The 20,248-nt window shown below is 41.7% G+C and overlaps 1 protein-coding gene across 2 annotated transcripts in view; it reads right to left on the bottom strand.

Annotated features, from left to right (window-relative positions):
• LOC147709286 (uncharacterized) overlaps positions 1–20,248 on the bottom strand; it is a 173,999-nt gene that overhangs the window by 114,472 nt on the left and 39,279 nt on the right. Inside the window, exons 2-3 of one of the 2 annotated variants that reach the window (XM_086927842.1) lie at positions 14,295–14,361; positions 5,982–6,056 (exon numbers count right to left, since the gene is read on the bottom strand). In XM_086927842.1, the coding sequence (XP_086783968.1) occupies positions 5,982–6,054 (73 nt within the window). In that variant the 5' untranslated portion in view covers positions 6,055–6,056; positions 14,295–14,361. The remainder of the gene's footprint in view (positions 1–5,981; positions 6,057–14,294; positions 14,362–20,248) is intronic. The other variant, XM_086927841.1, reaches the window with a different exon arrangement.

The raw sequence follows: 20,248 nt of genomic DNA, 5'->3' as shown, positions 1-20,248 counted from the left end.
CACTTACAGCTTTCATGGGAAAGGTGGAGGCCTATGGATTGGTATCTGGCTATACACTGAATAGAGGAAAATGTGAGATGGTTGCTCTTTTGTAGAATTTCTTGTGTTCGCTATCTTTTATCTAGTTATTGAACCACTTTTAAGTGCTCTAAGTTTAGAGGTGTTCATATTGTTGTGTGTTTTAAGAGCTGTGTTTTTGCTCTGTGATATGGATTCTGTACCATGAGGGTTACAGTATTTTCTATTGTACTTTCGCTTTTTGTTGTTCTATCTCTTTCTTTTACTTTACCATAATTCTTCCTGTGTATATGCTATATGTTCTATTATCAATGTTTTATTCTCTTTTGTTTTCTTATCTTTTTTTTTTTTTTAAATTTTTGAAAACCTTTATTGTGCATAAGAAAGAGTAACAAATACGGGCCTACAACCAACCGGCCGGCCACGAACAGCTGGGTAGCACAACAGCATACATTATGGCGACACAGTACTGTAGCAGAATCGCAAACAATTACCGGAAGAAAGACTGAAGGATATCGCCGCACCGTGTCACAGGATGATTGTAGGTTTAATTTTAAAGTTTTTGTTATGCAACTATCGAGATCAGGTCGTAGTGTTCCGTACTAATAAAAGAAAGATAAGAGCAAGGTCCATGCAGACGGGACTCGACTTTAGCACCTGTGTCAAGCAAGTCGTAAATCGGTAATCAAGTCCCCGCCAGGCAGGATGGCCACACAATAGTTATGCCACATAGCAGCACCCATGACCCAGTCACCTAACCACTGCCACCCTACACCCAGCACTCCCATACATGGACAAGAAAGTGAAAATCATAGAAGAAAACAAAACAGGTCCCATAGAAACTAACAAAAAAATGAATGATAACCCCCCACCCTACACACATGCAGAGGCTATGGCCTACACACCCCTAGCAGCGTGCCTGTCGCCCCATAAACCCGAAATTTAGGAAGAAGAAAAGTCGGAAAAAGGAGAAAGAACAGCAAGAAGTGCAGAAGAAGGAAAGAAGGAGACGAAATGAAGAAGAAAAAGAAAAGGAAAAACATCACTCATGACATTCAGGGAGGGAGAAAAGGACAAGCTAATCTACCGCTCCCCAAAAGGAAAAGGTGGGGGGAGGAGCCCACTGAGCATCAGAATTCCCGGGGTCCCAGCCGTCCACTGCGTACCCACACTGAGACCTCCTACTCCAAAAGCGGCTGCGCTGTACTTAATTGCAACAATAGGAGTGAAGGAAGAAAACAGTACACGATATGTGCACACAACATTTACAGAAGCTGCCTCCATCCCCGTCCAGCCCGCACGGAAAGCATAGCGTCAGTAATCACCCCAAACACGACATGGTAGCGGGCACACGTCAAGGCTAGTCATTAATAATTACCCTTTAGACCCTGGGCCCGGACAGAACCTCCCTCCCACCACCAAAGAGCACTACAGTACAGGATAGACACAAGTTCAACTGGGGAGGAGGCTGCAATTGCAAATCAGTCAGCATTACAAAACAAAAAACAGTCCAGGTCACCGCCAGCCGATCAAACTAGCCGAGATGAGGGTCCCCATCAACCCTGGCCCGATCGACGAAACATCTCCAGGCATGACCAGTTCAGCGGAAACCCGTCCGGCAGAACAAAGGAGCAAAATGGCCGCTCTCGACGGGAAAGGTGCAGAAGAGAGGAAGATGAACGTCCCCGGTCTCCAATTAAGTCAGCGCCCAGGATGACGAGCCCCCCCTGCCATGCAGGATGTCGCTCACTCCGGCGATGCTGGAAGAGGGCTCCGAAGGCTACGCCCGCAAGGGGGGCAAACAGCTGGGAGGGCACTAAGCGAAGCCCCGATTGCAATCGGTCAGGCAGAGTCAAAGTTCCCGGAGTGAGGGAAAACTGCGTAGCAGTAGCAGCGTCGGCAGGGAGGCGCGCAACATTGTAGCCAGGATTGTAACAATCATCCACACGCTCTTGTAGCAACACTGTAGTCGTTGGAAAATCACACACAGGCAATAGAGATACAGGCAGCCTCGGCCGCTGTAAGGAACTCACAGCTTCATCGATCTTATCCCCCAGTTCCTGAGCAATGCGCCGCCATGTTGCTCGTAGGTCCGCGAGGGCATCGAGAATATCGCCATAGGTCAGGTCACTCTGCCACAGCAGCCGATCCTCACTGCCCAGCGTCGCATCTGAATCCTCGCCCGGGTCAATTGCAGGCAGGTCCGCGCAGGCCGGGGACAAGGAAACAACTCTCCGTTCCTGCTGGAGGACAAGCGCCATTGTCTTCTCTCCCACGGATTCACACTGGAGGGAGAGGGGGCGACTCCGTTATGGAGGGCAGTCGTCGTATCCCGGGGGGGCAAGCAGCTGTCAGCACGGAGGGTCCTGCACAGCGAGATCCCACTCAGCAATCAGGGGCACTCACAGCGCGCGACCAGAAGGACGCCGCAAGATGGAGACCGCCCAGGATAGAGGCAGTGCAGGAGTGGAGAGCGAGGAACAAAGGGATCCCGTCTCCCCGGCACACACTCGTCAGCCGATTGGAGTCGCTCCTCGCAGGGCAGGAGGAATTCCTTCCGCCACTCGCAGGCGGGTCTGTCCCAAACGCCGGTACCTCCACAGCCCGGCCGCCCGACAAAGAGTCCCAGTGACCTGCGGCGGCAATCGGTTCGAGGGTCGCGGGCAGCCCCGGTGAGTGGCTAGTCTCGAAATCCTCGTCCAAAACGGCCGGCGATGGTCGCAAATGAAAGCGACTGTCCACAGCGCATACAGGTCGTCGTCCCAGCGCGGAGCAAGCAAGGATTAGTGCCAGGATATCCAAGTGGAGCAGACGGCTTTGGGAGCCGGGCGCTCACACGTCCGTCCCGTCCGCCATCTTGGCTCCTCTATTGTTTTCTTATCTTATTTTATTTTGTCAAGGGGGGAGATGTGTTACATCCTGCTTTCATTTCTTCTTTGTCCTTTCTTAGTGTTTCTCATTTCTATCTCTGCATGTCTCTATGATGTCATTTGTGTTCCAATTGTATTTGCTTGAAAGTTGGAACAGTTACATATGGAGGCTGAGCTGAAGTCCATCTGCTCCTGGTGGGGTCTTTTTCTATCATTATACAATCTTATTCTATTTATCTACCTGACATCCCACCCTCGTCGCCAAAATTGTAATAACTTGATGTCCATAAATCCAGTATATGTAACAATTTAGGTTTATTGTAGAATAAAATCAGGTCAGGTAGATAAATAGAATAAGATTGTCCACTGCACCCCACTTAGGAGTATATAATTTAAACAGTTTTCTAAATTCCGCAATTTGGCACATTAACAAATCCTTCTTAACAGGAAACCTTTATATTGGAAGGCTTGGAGAAATAAAGGTCTACTATGGGTTCAGCAATTTTTTGATCAGGCCGCACCCATTCAAATTACGCAATTACAAACTCTTTATCATTTGCCTTCCTCCTTTAAACCAACATTTTTGACCTTGCAGAAAGCAATACTTGATATTTATGCTAAACTCAAATCTTCACCTTTCTCACCCTCCCATCCCCTTTTCCCATGGCATAACCTTTTGCACATAAACCCCAAAGCGTCCACCATTTATTCCCGTTCAATGGTACCTCCTTAGATCTGAGACAAAACCAAAGTGGAACTCTCATGGGAATCCGATCTGGGAACGAATTGGCCTATCTCTTTTTGGAACAGAATTTGGACGAAACTTAGGAAATCATCCTGAGCGCCAGCATAACACAAACACTCTTCTTTATTTTCAACAGATTGTTTCTTACCCCCGCATCCCTACATAAAATACACAACACAAATCTCAACACTTGCTGGACATGTTCCCAGGTTGACGCTGATCTCCATCATATGCTTTTCACCTGTTCACATGTTTTTATATTCTGGAAACAGGTCTGGCACCAAATCAACACTATATTTCACACTACAATACCTCTATCCCCCCAAACATTTTCTTAGGTAGTTTAACACCGGACTGGAAAACTAGTCAATCCCAGTTACCACTTATTGATTTGTTAATAGCTGTATCAAAAAACTGAAAAGATTCCTCCTAATTGTCTTATTTAGCTTGGTGGTATGCTGTATGTCACACTCATTGTCAAGATACAGCACTCATTCATCCTATCTCTCTTGCTACTAAACGTTCTCACCTTTGGGGCCCACTCACACAATTTCTAGACGATACTGTGAAGAAAACTTCTTTACCTGCTCCCTCACAACAAGAAGTTACCAAGCCTCATTGACCTCCTATTGTTTATTTATAATTATGTTTAATTTATCATTTTCTATAATATTTTTTTTAAATGTGTATTTTTGACATGTACTGTTATTTACGATTTCTGTGAACGTTTGATTGTATTCATATCATCTTCTATATTATCCTTTTACTATTTTAATGGATATTATATATCATTATTATTCTTTATTACACCTTTATGTATTTATGTATTAACAAATAACTGCATATATGAAGTATTGGTTTCATGATCATATTAATCTTTTCAATAAACCTTTTCTTGAACTTAAAAAAAAAAAACGAACATGTGTTACTTACCTTAAGCTCAACACTCAAACTACTATACATTTTACATCATAGCATGTTATACCTTCAATATTTCATCTCAAGCCCCGACTCCAAAACATTTTAGCATCCAATCCATTAAAGATTTGAATCTTTGTTAGGCTTTACGTTAGAGGTTTTGTCCAGTGTTCTATTCAACAATGAGGTGGCTACATATCATTGACAGATAGAAATATACATCGGACAGTAACTCAACTCACAGCCTGTTGGTTGCAAATAAGTGGGGTTTTAAAACTCATCAATAAGCAAGATCATCTCTAGTGTTCAGAAATCTAGCAGGTTTGTGTTCCACAATGGGGAAATACACTCTCTGTGTGATCAGTGACTGGAGAACTTCATATTCAGCAAGTGTGAAAAGCAAATATTGGTAGAACGAAGAGTCCTATGAAGGTTATTTAAATAAAATAGTTTAGACAGGGCCCACATCATGGATAGCACATTAAAGTATACCACATATGCAATTAATCTGTTGATTAGCACACAGAGCAAGGCATGGCATGGAGGAATGAGCCTACATGCCCAGTGGTTCCAAATTATGAAGGCCCCTGGAAGCAGAGGTTAGAAGTTATAACAGGTTCTGATTCAGGTATTAAGTGGCGCAGAGAGGATACAATTAGTGAACCCCTGGATCAGAGTCTTCAGGAAAAGGAATGTATCCAACATTATTTTGAGGAGCCTGAGATCGAAAGAGCCACAATTCACCCAGTTAGAGTCTGTGGACCTATGGACCGATTAATTAAAAAAATTACCTATAGATTCTGATTTCTGTAGACTGGTAATCAAGCATTATCTAGGCCAGTAGGCCAGATGTCTGCAGGGCAGGCATGCTGTGTCTTTCATCACATTGAGGCATGTTTAGCAGAGATTTCAACTAAATATATCACAAAGTTGATACCTTCTGAGGGATTTCCTAGCAGATCCCAGTGCACTGTAGGGATGTCAGCTCCTCTGGCTTATAATGATGTCTTTTATAAAACTATTGCGTTTGTTTCTTATAACTGTGCACATCGATCTATATTCATCTATATGTCCCTTTCCTTATCCAGATTTCATGATTAAAGCATAACGAGTCAAAAATGCCATACACATTGCCTCAACCATTAATGAATCAGAGTGGTCAAAAACATAAAAATTATCAATAAAAAAAAGTATGAACAGCCCGGTGAACGCAGCATGAATGCCGGACAATATCACAGTGGAGTGAATATACTGAAGATAATATTAGGATAGGATCATTGGTTGTGTCAGGTAATGGTGAGGCGAGGCAATTCTGCAGCGGTAATTTAATCCACACTTAAACCCCCAACAAAAATGTATTTCTGATCACTAAAAGGTAATAGATGTTACAATTGGCAAATACACTGCACAATAATCTTAGATTCACTAACCACTTGTGATATCTTCCTCTTCTTGCGATGCTGTGGATATTCGTTTGCATTTCTCAGCACATCTGCCTTCCATACCTACAAAAAATGGAATAAAAAAGCAATAGACCAGTTTCTAATAATAAACTGTACAGCGGCGATAAATAATGGAATACTGCGGAGCTTGTGTTTGTCCAACTTTGTATATTGCATAGATTAATTTGCTTGAGTTAATCCATGTTGTTCTGAATGGGGCTACTTAGTAACAAAACTAAAAAGTAATGGCAGTTAAGTCTTATTCTAGAATTGTGGGTATTGTAGCCTATCTACCTTGTTATGTGATCCAAAGATGTGGAGAGGCTTTAAGGCCCCCACTTCCAAAGTTCTCCATAGCTTTTTCAATTTCTAATGCACATTTTGAAAGGAGGAATAATGTGCTGCTCTCCCCTGAAGATATTTAGATACCTTGGACTCAGGTAAGATGCATTTCCTTTATATCTTTTCTTCCCAGGGTTTGTGAGATCCATTCCCACTGACAAAGAGATGAATATTTATATTTTTCATTGTTCTGGAGGGTTGTACCCAGGAAACTGTCTAATGCTGAAAAATTGCGAATGCTTCAAGATTGCCCCAAGAGTCCTCATTTAAACCCAGATTGGCTGGAAAACTTTAAGTAGATGAGGAACCTGTACACCACATGTTTTGCCTTCTACCGAATGACAGGCCTCAGGATTGTGAATTATCCTCAAAGACTGTTAAGACAGAGAGGGCAGATTCTTAGTTGCCCTAAAACCAATAAACTTTGAGGAAGAGTTATCTTTAAGTGAAGCATCCACCTTTTTATAGCAAATGAAAGCATCTGGAATCTATGCATGCTCAGGAGAATGATCAAACTCTTTACCTCGAGAAGCTAAACAAATCTTCTGAAAATACCACTTCCTCTCAGGCCTTTGGTTTTCTGCTGAATATCTTCGAGTGCCTCTGCTATAGTGCATACATCCAAGCTGTCAACAACTTCACCAACAACTACCTCACCGACCATCCACCTCATAAAAAAAGAACATAAAACCTGTAGCGACTTAATCACCTATGAAACTATCTTTAGCAGTCACAGTATTGACGGTAAAAAGCTCAATCTATGACAACAGAAAGTCTCAGAAAGAGGTAATCATCAACTGTCACGTAAATGGCTCCCTCATGGATAACTTCATTGCCAATGACATCCTCATCAATATAGTCACTATCAACAACTACTCAAGAATTCCCACATTCACGATTAGGACACAGCCTTAGATAAAGGTGTCATCAGTAAACTTCACTTTGGTGCTGCCTGTACAAGTTGAGGAAGATACCTCCTCCACACCAGCAGGTATGAAGGAGTTAGAGAAGGACAATTCTTAAGTAATGAAAGCTCATAAGAAAAGCATGATGCACAGCACCTACATTTTCAATGTGTTTCAATGGATGAAGAAATAGACAAGGAGGACATTTACAGACAAAGGTCTATAGAAACTACCCCCTCTTTTACTGAGCACCAAATTACTCCTATTGACAAAAATAACGGATGCTTTTCCCTTAAGCAGAAAAAATGGCCTCTCTACTCTTCCCGTTCAAAATCACAGCCGCCCTGCTGATACCCATGAAGTGGGATACATCCAACTTCCTAGATATGGAAGCATATGATGGAGGCTCATTGTGCTAGATTTGGTAGCCTGAATTGTATAACCTCAATTATTCACATTGACAGCTTTGCAACGCAGCTTATGTCATCTCATGTAATGGACACAACGGGTAAGTACTTTGTCAGCCTGTACTGCCAACAATACCTCCATCTCTCTCCAGGGCTGAGGGTGATGACTCAGATGAAGAGGTTGCTAGCTTTCTTGACCATAAGGACCTCACATCTATAGAGGAATGAACACACCTACTGTGAGCGGATAATGATATTTATGTAACCCTTGCAAGATCCAGATCCGAAAGAGTCATGGCAAAACATGCGACAGCCCCACTGAAAAAGGCACTGATTAAATTTGAATTATGGAGAAAAAAAAATTGCGTTTCAACTTCATGGACGAATTCCATATGTTTATCAAAGCAATTCCAAAATTGGGTCATGCCTGTTGCTGATAAAGAACCCAGCAACTAGCTTCTACAATGATGCACAAAATAAATACAAGGCAGTTAAAAACCTTCCACTTACCAGTTGCATCACATAAACACTGACTCAGTTATAATGGAGCCTGCCCACCGCAGGTCTAGAAACCAGTTTCAACAGTCAACTGATCCACGAATAAGGCAGAAAGAAGGATGGGCACTGTTGGCAAACGGGGACATTTTCATGGCTCCTAACATTAAAAAATGCTAATGCTATGGCTATCCTAAGCCGCTATGACAGACTGTGGAATGATATTTCCCCAATCCTTGAAAAGCTCCCGGGCATCAGAAAGAGTAGAAAGCCATCCTGAAAGGTGAAGACATAACATCTTCAACACCAATTACTGACACATTCACAGATGCTGCAAATGCACATTTCTGGCAGATAGCAAACGGGCCATCTTCAAATTATATGGCTGGCCCTAGGAGCTTTTTTTCCCTAGGGCTATCTCGCTTCTGCTGGAGTCCGACGCCTGTAGATACGAGAGCTCTGATTGGCTGCCAGAAACATGAGAAAAATGCACATGCAGGTTATTCATTTTTCTTAAGCAGGAAGCCCAAGAAACATATGTACTTAGCGATATATACTCTTAATGATTGTGTGTTTCAAATGTTTTCACATATTCACAGATGAAAATACACTGCGCATCAAGAAATCATAGGGGTCGCCACAAAAAATACAAATTACAAATGATATGAAACAAAAATTTAGAGCAGATCTTATAAAACTTAAAATACACTGGATTTATGAAAGTTTTCCACCTGGATAAAAGTTTCATTTTTTTCCGGAATTTCTATTCACATTTTTAATGACAAAAATGCTATTTCACGTACTTAGTACAAACAACTAAAACAGAATTCATAAATTATCAAATCTTAAAATACAATGATTTAATATAAATACACAATATTAGAAACCCTCTTGGTAGGCTGAGAGGAGAAAGAGGCCAATATTGGTACATGAATTACAGCTACTATACTACGGTTTCAGAGATTTTACAGAGAAAAATCAAAGTCTTCCTAAAAGTTATACTTATCCCACCTTTGCAAGTGTGACTTACTGTGGGAGAGGTGGTGGGTGAGGAAAGGTCAAAATAACGGGAATAAACAATACAGTTAAAAGAATAAAGAATGTCAAGTTCAAACAACTTACATTAACCCCTTCGCTGCGGATGACAAAGCCAGCTCGTCATGGGCGTTACCTGCGCTGTGCGGATGACGAGCTGGCTTTGTCACGAACCGCCCGATTTTCAAATGTCAGCGCACAGCGGGAAAACCCGTAGCGCGCATGCGGTTAAGGGAGAATGTACTGACTAATAGCCACAAGAAAGTTGAAAAATAAATGAAAAAGTGAATGATGATAAAAATAGGATTGGCAGTTTCCAATAAAAGTTGATCCAAGGAATCTTCACTACAAGTTCCTCTGCAATTCAATGCATGCGTACAGGATAAAAAAGCATGACTAAAGGCCTGATTGCAACTTTGGCCGTCCAACTGCCCAAACGCCACGTCTGCAGCCGCCAGTAGACCACAGCACTGGCAGTCTTCAGAGTCTACCACGGTGCAGGAGGTGTGGCTGCAGAGATATTGCGGCTGCGGTTTCTACTTTTCCATATGTATCGATGCCTGCGCGAACATTTTGACTGTATGTGTGTCGAATGCACACATATGCATGATACTTGTGGAAAAACTGCCGGAGTCAGGCCAATATGTAGGCAGTCCAGGCAATGGGTATATGGCACAAAAAGGACTCACCTGTATATAGCTGCAAACAGGATAATGGCGGTCGGACTGCTGAGCTTGCAACGGTCAGACCGCAAATGCGGGTACGGCTGTTCATGGACCACAAAACTCGTAATAAGGGCCTAAATACCTATGACCTTGGGGGAAAGTGCACATAGTGAGACAGAGATAGTGGTCAGGATCCCTTAAAAAAAAACAAGCCCTGGAGATTGGCCTTTCTTCTAAACCAAAACTTGTGTAGGGGTTTAGATGTTAGGGATTCTTCCAACAAGGCTGCATACATTGCTTGAGTTGTAGTGGTGAAAAGATTTAAGCTGGAAAAGATCTAGCTGTTGGAAGGTGGATGGCATTTTGAAAGCTGATACATAAATAGAAGACTTCAGATGCTTTGGACGCTTTCTCTCAGCCAGTCTACCTTTTGATAGAGTCATACAACGTTTCTATTCCTATCATATGTGTCCTGCAAGGTTACGCTAAGCATGGCTCCAATGGCTCAGAAAGGCCTTAAGGGTGATTATGGTGGGGAGGTTTGCAAAAATGTAATAAACTTGGAAAAGGTTGCAATGCTGCTAAAAGCATGGGGAATGATCTCTACACTGAATCGATATTTGCACTGCACCCTAGTCCACCAATCGGCCTCAGAATGTTTCAAAGATTTCCGAAGTACAAAAAATTAATTTGACTGAATTCACAAACTGACAGTTTAGCATATACTTTGATTCCTCTAAATCAAACCGGAAACGTCTTGCATAAGTGTCTCCCTGCTCCTGTATACAGGCACAGAGCTCGGATGAACTGGGATCTCAGGCATCCAGGAGTAACTACTGAGGACTCTGAGCACACTACTACCCTTAGCCTTTCCAAATCACACAGATATTCAGGCATGGAGCTCCACAGTAATAAGGCAGAATACCCCACAAGTCCATGTGTTGTATGAGGAACTGGCTATCCAACTATGGTAGACAGAGTCCAAAAGGGACCATGGCACAGGGATGTACAGATCTTCTTTCTTTTAAGAATCAGTAAAGGCTTTAAAATACAGATCTACTACAGAGTCAGTGGGCACAAACAGAAGCTACATAGTATGGAAATTATGTATTGGGATGACTGTGTCTACAGTGGTAGGCTATGGTAAGCGGTCTCTAAACTAACCTACATTACATCTCACTACAGAATTGACTGCATGTAACTCTGCAAGGATTGGAATGCCTCACCATACAACTTTCAGGCTACTTCATATAAATCTCAGAACTGGATGACTGCAATTGGTTTAGTGTTAAACTGCTCAATGCCAGTTTTCTCAGTCCGTAACTTTGGTGTCATATTAGATTCCAACATGACTTCCCAGGCTCAAATTGCTTCGGTTATTAAGTTCTGTTTTTACCAGCTTAGGATTTTGATGAGAATTGTTCCTGTCTGAGCTCTCTCCCTCAAAACTGCCGCGCTCAATGCCTATATTCAATCCGGTTTTGAGATTTTAAGAAATTCATCTATCTAGGTCAGCCAAAAAAACGCATGCTGTGCCCCTAGCGTATCCAAACTGCGATCATCAGAATTTTATTGAATTTGAAAAAGATAGTCGGATAGTAGAAAGCAACTCCACTTGTTTCCTTTCGCAAAGCGAATTCAATTTAAATGTGTGTGCATGCTACATCAAATTTACTCTCAGATCAGTAAACAAATTAGAATTAGTTATTCCAAACTACAAATCTGAGAAATGGGGTAAGAGAGCCTTTTCCAGTATTCGCCTTAAACAATGAAACCTCTTTGCACTCACCTTAAGAGTCAGAGCAACTTACTTTTTCCCCCCCAATAGCCAATATAATTTAAATGGATAAAGGAAATTTCTGCCTGGGCCTAAAGACTATGGGCCAGTGGTTCTTAACCTGTGGTCCGAGGATCCCTGGGGTCCACGAGGCCTAATCAGGGGGTTCGCAATGTTTTACAAAACTTTATAATATTACAATGAATAGATTAAAATAAAGTATATACAAATAAAGAAGCAGAATTGAACATTTGAAAACAATTTCCATATTTGAGCATGTGTTTGGTGTATACTTATTTCTGTATTTTTGAAAGTCCACTTCATAGAAATTGCATAGGCCAGGGTCCTCTGCTTCAAATAATGACTCAGTGGGAGGCCCATGGCTTCCTGTAAGGATTTAGTCCACAGAAGCCAAAAGTTTAAGAACTACTGCTCTAGGCACTTAAAAATAAATAACTAAATTCCCAAATGGCAGAGGCCTTGTTTGGGTGAAAGAGGTATATAGTTCGTCTTCCCTCTTGTAATATCAAAGGGAACGGTTTGTCACGGCAAAGCATACTGAGGTAGCTCCATTCTGAGTTTGGAATCAACACAGCTGCCTAATCAAAATAAAGATAAAGGCTCATACTTAGCACAAATAAGGTATAACATTTTACTGCCAGTAAAGGTCCATTAGCATATGAATACCTCTGCTAAGAACAATCCGACAGGATAATACATACTAGAGATGAGTGTTTAATTTACAATTATATATTTAAAGTAGAATTTATCAGAACTGTCACTGTTAAAGCATTAGCGAATGGCCATGGTGCCGAACATATGACACTGCTCCAAAATGATTACAACAAACAATAATTTTAATTAGTGGAAAGAGTTAAAATGCGGACTCCAAGAAGATCCACATTTTAACAGTTTAGTTTTATTCAATTTAGATTCTTATAAGGCACTCTGCCACTAGAAGTGCCCTAGCGTTAAGAACCAATAACTAGAGAAGATGATATTTAAGAAGAGTATGCTTGATAAGAGTTCCCTTAAAAGAGAGGTGATGAGTGCTCTTAAGGCTAAAGGTAGACAGTTCCACAGCTTATCTTCCAAGAAACTGAAGCAACGGCCTACCAAATGGCTTCTTTACATTGCTGGTACTTGTAGCAGCATTTGCTTTTCAGAATGCAAGCTACAACATGGTTTGTAAAGGTTCAATTTATTTTGTTATGCTGGCCGTATATGAGAGGTAATGTGCTTTATGAATTAGGCACAGGCATTTGAGGTGAATTATTTCCATGACTACCAAGTGAAGATTTCTAAGTGCATCAGGCACATAGTCAAAATTGTTAATTGCAGACCAGACAGACTGGTGCATATTGTACCCTTTGGGACTTTAAGTAGTAAGTCTGTGGTGAGACGCATATAAAGAATATTGCAATAATCAAGTTTTGACGACATGCAAGGGGAAACACAATGTACAAAAGTGCTAGTTCTAGCAGCTGCATAGTGTAGCAGCTTGAATTGCAAAGTTTATTGATATGGAGAGGCGTAGTGACAATTCAGAGTATATTATACCCATAGATGTTGCTTTCATTGTGGGAGATGATGGAAGTTTCATACTGAAGGACTAAAATTAATAATCTCAAAATTCTTTGTTTTATCTATAAGAATGAACCCTGTCAGATTGCCATTCAGCTTTAAGACGTTGTACTCCTCTAAGGATGAACAAGTCTGCATAAGAGAGCCTTGCAACCATGAGAGTGAATTAGATGTATTAAAGGGCATTTGTACACATCTAAAAGCAAAGGGACTAGGGAGGGACCCAGCCGTAAACACATTGTTAATCGGAAATCTTCAGAGTAAATGTTTTCCATTTGAAGTGTTGTGTTCTTCTGTACAGAGCTTAAAGTAAACCACAGCGCATAGGTGATGTCGTATTATTGTGTGAGTTGGATAGGCATAGCAAAGCCTTCTGATTTTCTAATAAAAGTATAACACTGTGATTTGTGTTTTGTGTTCTACTCTCTATGGAGCCTAACACCCTCTCCCTTTTCCCCATAGCCCATCATTTCTCCTATTACTTTCCTTCTGTGGTTATTGTGAGGAATTGTATTACTACAGGTGTAGAAATAAGAAAGAAAACTTTTTATTCACCGGGGATAACATCCCACATGTAAAACTGATCTTGATCTATTCGTAGGTTTTCACATTTCATTAATTTACTGGTTCAATTGAGTAAGAACGCTGTGTTGTTTTCTCCTCAAAAATGTTTCGAATATGCTGTTAAATGTTGTATAATAATATTGTTAAGAAAGAAAAGGTAGTTAAAATACGCTTAAGTCAGATGGCTCACTAGCTGTTGCGCTCCCATCTCAAAGTTGGTGACTGACATTATTTCAACAGCAACAACGAAAGTACAAATTGAGTCACTATTTGACAACATAAGAGTTTTAGATACAACTGACATTATAGGAAAAAGATTTTCTATGAATTACAACTACATTTAATTACCTTTAGAATAATTTGTTCTGACAACTATATTTGATATGACTATTTTCTGGTTTAAGAGGCAACCATACAGCTGCTGAGTCTGAAAACAACGAAGACTTCAAGAAAGACGTCTAATACACATGGATCAAGTACAACAGAATATTAAAATGTTTATCAAAACGGAGGCAGATTGTACCCACCTGCGATTAGAAAGGCCCATTACCAGCTTGTCAGGTCAGTTTGTCACAAACCCTTTGCACTTCCAACCTGAAACCGCAAAGTGAAGAACTCAGAATTACATGACCAAAGTTACACCAAATAAGTCAGAGTGATCAGGTACAATTTGATGGTGAATTAAAACATAAATGTGGTGGTGTACACAAGAATCTGGTGTAGTTTGCCACATAAGGTAGCGCTTTTCACATCTGTGTTGGGATAAAACAGGAGCAACAAGCAGACTGTAACTATCATCAACTGCAACCAAATGTGCCCGAGCATGTCTGTTCCAAGCAGCGTATGTTGTACATGCATTTCATGCATATGGATGTGCTTACTAAGCTCTGGCTTATTTTTCTGGGAAAAAAAGGATTCTATGATTGTAGTCACCTGATCATATATCGCCAGAAGTTAAACCCTATAAGTGTTGATCCCACTAAAATGATACAATCAAAGCAGAGATGACGTTTGGAAAGGATAAACTCTGCAGTCATTTAAAGGAATTGCCGAATGGCATCAAACAGGGACACCCTATGTTTTGGCAGACAGATCTCTGAGAGAATAACATTTTAAGACATGTTTTAACATATTTTCTGTTCCCCCTGCTTTCTTCATGAAAAAAATAACTCCATCCCATCTTTACAATTTATTTTATTACGTCTCTCTCACGAAGCACACTTTGGTGTTTTTGATATGTTGGAGAGGCTATTATTGAAGAACCATTACATCCTGATTTATAAAGCATTATAGTAAATTTTGAATGACTCCGTAAGCTTTAACCTATAATACTTAAAAGTTATGGTGCCCTGGTTAAAAACAAGCATTGAGGAAATCAACTAACTGTGGATATTTTGCACGCAAAACCACTTTATGGTCTGCATTTGCATCTTTAAAATTCCTTCAGAATTATAACCCTGCTCTGAATCTTTTTTCCGCAGTATATGTGCCTTTGTTACAAGGGCTTAAGGGTTCTCCATTCTTTAAGCAGAGGTTAAAGTATTCCAGTATACTTTCTCTTCTGGTATCAAAAACACAGATTAATAGAACATCCATAACGAAATATATCAAGTGGTTGTCTATGGAGTAATCGAAGTAGCTGTATATTTATTTTAACAAATAAAGCTAGAGCAATTACAATATGCTTTGGAAATTCGTTCATGGGAATATTTTTTATAGAATGGGGGCAAGTAAATCACATAGCTATGATTATTCAAAGTTAACAATTGCAGACAAGTGAACATTTTTGAAGGTCATGAGATAGATCAAAATGTTTGTGTACTCAAATATGCTCTATTATATCAATAGGCTGTATCATCCCATTTTTATCAATAGGTGTCACAGAAATTACACACATGAACTAAGATGGTTTCTCTTAAGTAGGTTAATATGAGAAAACAAACATCACAAGAGCAGGGGGAAAGCAAGTAATGAAAGAAAACAAACTAAAAGTGAAGGGCAACGGATTAGTAAAAGGCAGATAATGTTATGCAATTAAACAAATTATTCACTGCAAAAGGTTTCTTGATCGACTAAGGTAGGATATTACAAACATGCATCCATATGATAGATATATCCCACTTTTAGCATTATTGATCTTAAATAAAATGCAAAAAATTCATATTTTGGTAAGAGCAACAATGAACCGTAGAATAGGGGAGAAGCCTACTTACCTGCCGCCACCGCCAGGAGTCACATCAAGGCAGCCAAGCACCGCGAAAACACGCCGCCACCGCCAAGAGTCACCTACCAGCAGACTACACGCGCCGCCGCTACGGAACCACAATTCCCGGCAGCCTGCGCGGCGGCACGCAGTGTGACAGCGTGAGGGCGCCAGGAGGCGCACAAAAGCGCCGCAGGAACCGGCAGAGCGGGGGAGAAGCCTACTTACCTGCCGCCACCGCCAGGAGTCACGTCAAGGCAGCCAAGCACCACGAAAATACGCCGCCACCGCCAAGAGTCACCTACCAGCAGACTACACGCGCCGCCGCTCCGGGACCACAATTCCCGGCAGCCTACGCGGCGGCGCGCCGTGTGACAGCGTGAGGGCGCCAGGAGGCGCACAAAAGCGCCGCAGGAACCCGCGACGCGGGACGCGAGCGGGACGCCCGGAGCGAAGCCCGGGCAAAGGGCGGGCCCTCTACGGCCCTCATCGGCACGAAGAGGCAGGAGCAGGGCCAAGAACGCTGCCCAAAAACATTAAGTAAGTGATTAACTCCCTTCATTCTTGAAAGTGTCTGGGATACTATATTGACTTAAAACCCCACGGATCCTGCATTGCTCCTATCTTGTAAAATGTCTAAAGCAAAAACATCTTCAGCTCCACTGAATACAATAGAGAATTACATGGTACATAAAGTTGCCAAAATTAACCAGGATAGGAGATCATCTTTGGGTCTTAGCTATTCACCTGACTTGCTTATTGACAATACGCCTCTACCTACCCCAGCTCTTGACATTAGCAACGAGGTCTTCCCGACTCCAGATATTAACCCATTGACCCAACTTTTAGTAGCAATCAACGAACCAGCTCCCGAATGTATAACCGATACTGACATTATTACTCTAGAAGAAGAAACCCCTACACCGGTCCCAGCTCCTACAGTAACAAAGGGAGGGGGAAAGAATATACCAAAAAGGGGTGGTCTTCGATCAGGCAAAAAGCGCCTTGACGCCTCCCCTCAGGGGAATACAGGAGATGATATTAGGAGTAATGGTGGAGGAAAGGTCTATCTGGACGAAGACCAATTTAAGAAGCTACTGAATGCCATAGATAACAAAGTTAAAACTATTACCAAACCACTCCTAAGCAAAATTGACCAGCTCACAGAAGAGGTTACTAGACTGGGGGTACTTTTGCAAAAAACAATAGAAGAAAGATCCAATACTGCTTTATTAAACCCGGTTACAGCTGACCCGAAAATTACTAAAATTGTACCTGGGCCAGATTTCCTAACGAATACTTCCCAGAACACCATTTGGAGGCCTGTCCAAGGGGGGGAGGGGACGGGAATCCCAAACCCAGCTAGTATTGCTGAGGATTCTACAGGGCCCATCTCTAGAAGTACAAAAGATCCAGATAACATGGAGAAAGGGCCTGTTGAATTAATAGTTGAAGCTTCCCCATTAATATTGGTTCTAGCAAATGTCCCTTAACTAGAATCAGGGCAAGTAGAGAACACTCCTTCTTTGATAAATAAGTCACTCCACTGGCTATCAAAGAATATGGCTTTTAAACCAGGAGGCAGGGACCAGCTGGCACAGGAAGTAGTAAAAGCTAGAAGGGTTGAATGGATCGGGGGTGGCATCAAAAAGTTTAAGGGGGATTGTGTGGTGCTACATTTCTCAGATCCCGAAGTTTTACCAAACATTCTAGCTAATATTTATCCCCCTCAGCGTAGATCTACCGAAATAGCGCCATTAACGTTGGACTTTTTTTATATAAAAAAGGGAAACATTTTAAATCCAACATTGTTAAAAACGAAATGGAACCCTGTAATAAGAAAAGCCAAAATCCCTGAAAATAAAAATAATTGGGGAATATCGGTAGAAAATAGGTTCTCTGCCCTTTCAGGTCTAAGTCAATGTGATTGACTGGAAAAAACAACGAACTTAGGGAAATTAAAGATGGCAAAGGGTAAACATGGAAGTACTAGTATTCTCGCGACTTTAGGAACAGATTGCTATGAGGGCAAGATTCCTGACCCTAGAGATCATGCCTCTAATGTAGTAGTGAACAACTCATTAGTTGTTCATACTACTACTAACATAGTTGAAGCTAGTCCTCCTCCTTGTGTGCTTCCCCCTAACCTGACTATTCCCTTAAATAAGAGGAATATGGAAAGGGAAAGTACCATTAAGTTCATTTCATGGAATATTGCGGGTATCCAACATAAAATAGAGACCCCAGACTGGTGCGAATTCATTGACCAGTACGATATTGTGATGTTTCAGGAAACATGGTCAGTGTCACCTGTCTTTCGCCATGGCTTTCTAAACTTTTACGTGCCCGCGAAAAAGATTACCAAGGGTCGCCCTTCAGGGGGTCTACTTATATGGATACGCCGATCTCTGCAGTGCACCATCAAGCAGAGCCATACCATTAATAGCGACCTACTCTCGATTGTGCTCACCTGGGCTGACGGCTATAAGCTGGCAATATATAATATCTATCCAAGGGGGCACATTCTCTGATATAGTAGGTGCTCTAGATAATGACTTAGAGACGCTAGCTACGCAGTATACCATCTTGGTGGGTGGAAATCTAAACACAACTTTTGAACCCTTAGGTTGCGAGGATAGCGATCTGACACAAGAGGAAGATACTAAGTGGGGAATTCCCCAGTTAGACCTTCCGTTGGTAAAAAAGTGGACAGAAGTAGCAATACAGGTTAAAAGTTTATGCCTATCCAGAGGACTGAGGGCAGCCAATGGACGCACTCCCTCAGATCTACAGGGCAGGCATACCTTTGATAACCTAAGATCAAGTAGTAGGATAGATTACATTTTGGTAGATGTTAGAGGTTGGAGCAAAGTGGTCGATATGCAGGTTATTTCTAGGTTGGAGAGCGATCACAACCCCTTGTCTTTGCTATTCAACATAGAACAAAAAGCAACGTCAGAAAATTAAGCTACAAATCTTATGACTCTAGATGTTGTTCCAACTAACAACCTACGTCATATTAGATGGATAGCTTTAGTAGACAATCCAGAGGATAGGCAGGCCCTCGAGGGGTTAGTCATAGATGAAGTATCCAGACTACAGGTTTTAACGAATGATATAAATTTTAAGACACGGATTGAAGAGTCACAGCCAAAGTTTTTTGCTAACATACAGAAGCTATTCTTTAAGACAATTAAGAAGAGGAAGGGTACTGGACCACCCCTAAAAAGGGGATGGTATGACCAATCCTGCAGAATAGCGAGGCAAAATCTTACTAAAGCAATAAGAACTAAAATAGGAGTTTTAAATGCTAAGGACGAATATAGAAAAACTCAGATCAAGGCAAAAAAACGGTGAGATGAGAACCTTTGGCTAGATTTGAAGAAAGCATGTGTTGATAAACATCAGAAAGAGTTCTGGGCCATATTAAAGTGGGGCTCTGGGGGCATAGCTGACTGCCCGAAAAACCATGTAGCAAAGGAGTCCTGGGTGGATTTCTTTAAACCACAATACGCAGCCAATTCAGGTTTGCAAACTGATTTTCCCCTAGAAAGGGTATTTTTCACTAACAAACTATTTTCACTGAAAGATGTACACGAGGCAATGGATGGAGTGACCTGAGGTAGGGCGCCAGGAATCGATGGAATACCGGCGGATGTTTTCTTATCGGACAGGGACAGCTGGTGTAAATACTTTGTATGGCTTGGAAATGCCATTGCACAAGGGGCAAAGATACCAGCAACATGGAAAGGAGCGGAAATAATTCCAGTTTACAAAAAAGGGAATAAGGCTCTACCAAGTAACTATAGGCCTATCAGCCTCATTGATTGCGCCCAAAAACTGATGGGCAGGATGGTACAAAACAAGATACAAGCCTGGATAGTAGACAAGAACATCCTTTCCCCATACCAAGCTGGTTTTCGCCCCCTTAACTAGCTCTGTCGATCAGGTATTCCACTTTTTAACTATATACTGGAAAAATGTAACCCTGCTAAATGGTCCTCTGTTTGCTGTTTTCGTTGACCTGAAGTCAGCCTTTGACTTAGTTCCCCGGCAAAAACTTTGGGTTGTCTTAAGGGAACTGGAAATAAGCCCTGAACTATTAACTTTGCTTGTAAGGTTACATGAGAACAATTATGCCCGGATTAGGTGGGGAGCCAAGGGAGACATCACAGAATCCTTCCCTGTCGAGAGAGGCGTGCGACAGGGCTGTGTCCTGGCCCCCACCTTATTCTCTCTTTACATCAATGGCATAGTTGACTTTTTGAAGCAATTTCC

This window comes from Lissotriton vulgaris, chromosome 6, assembly GCF_964263255.1.
Source record: "Lissotriton vulgaris chromosome 6, aLisVul1.2, whole genome shotgun sequence".
Lineage (NCBI taxonomy): Eukaryota > Metazoa > Chordata > Amphibia > Caudata > Salamandridae > Lissotriton > Lissotriton vulgaris.
The sequence above is the reverse complement of the archived record's forward strand: the minus strand, read 5'-3'. Positions and strand labels throughout refer to the sequence as shown.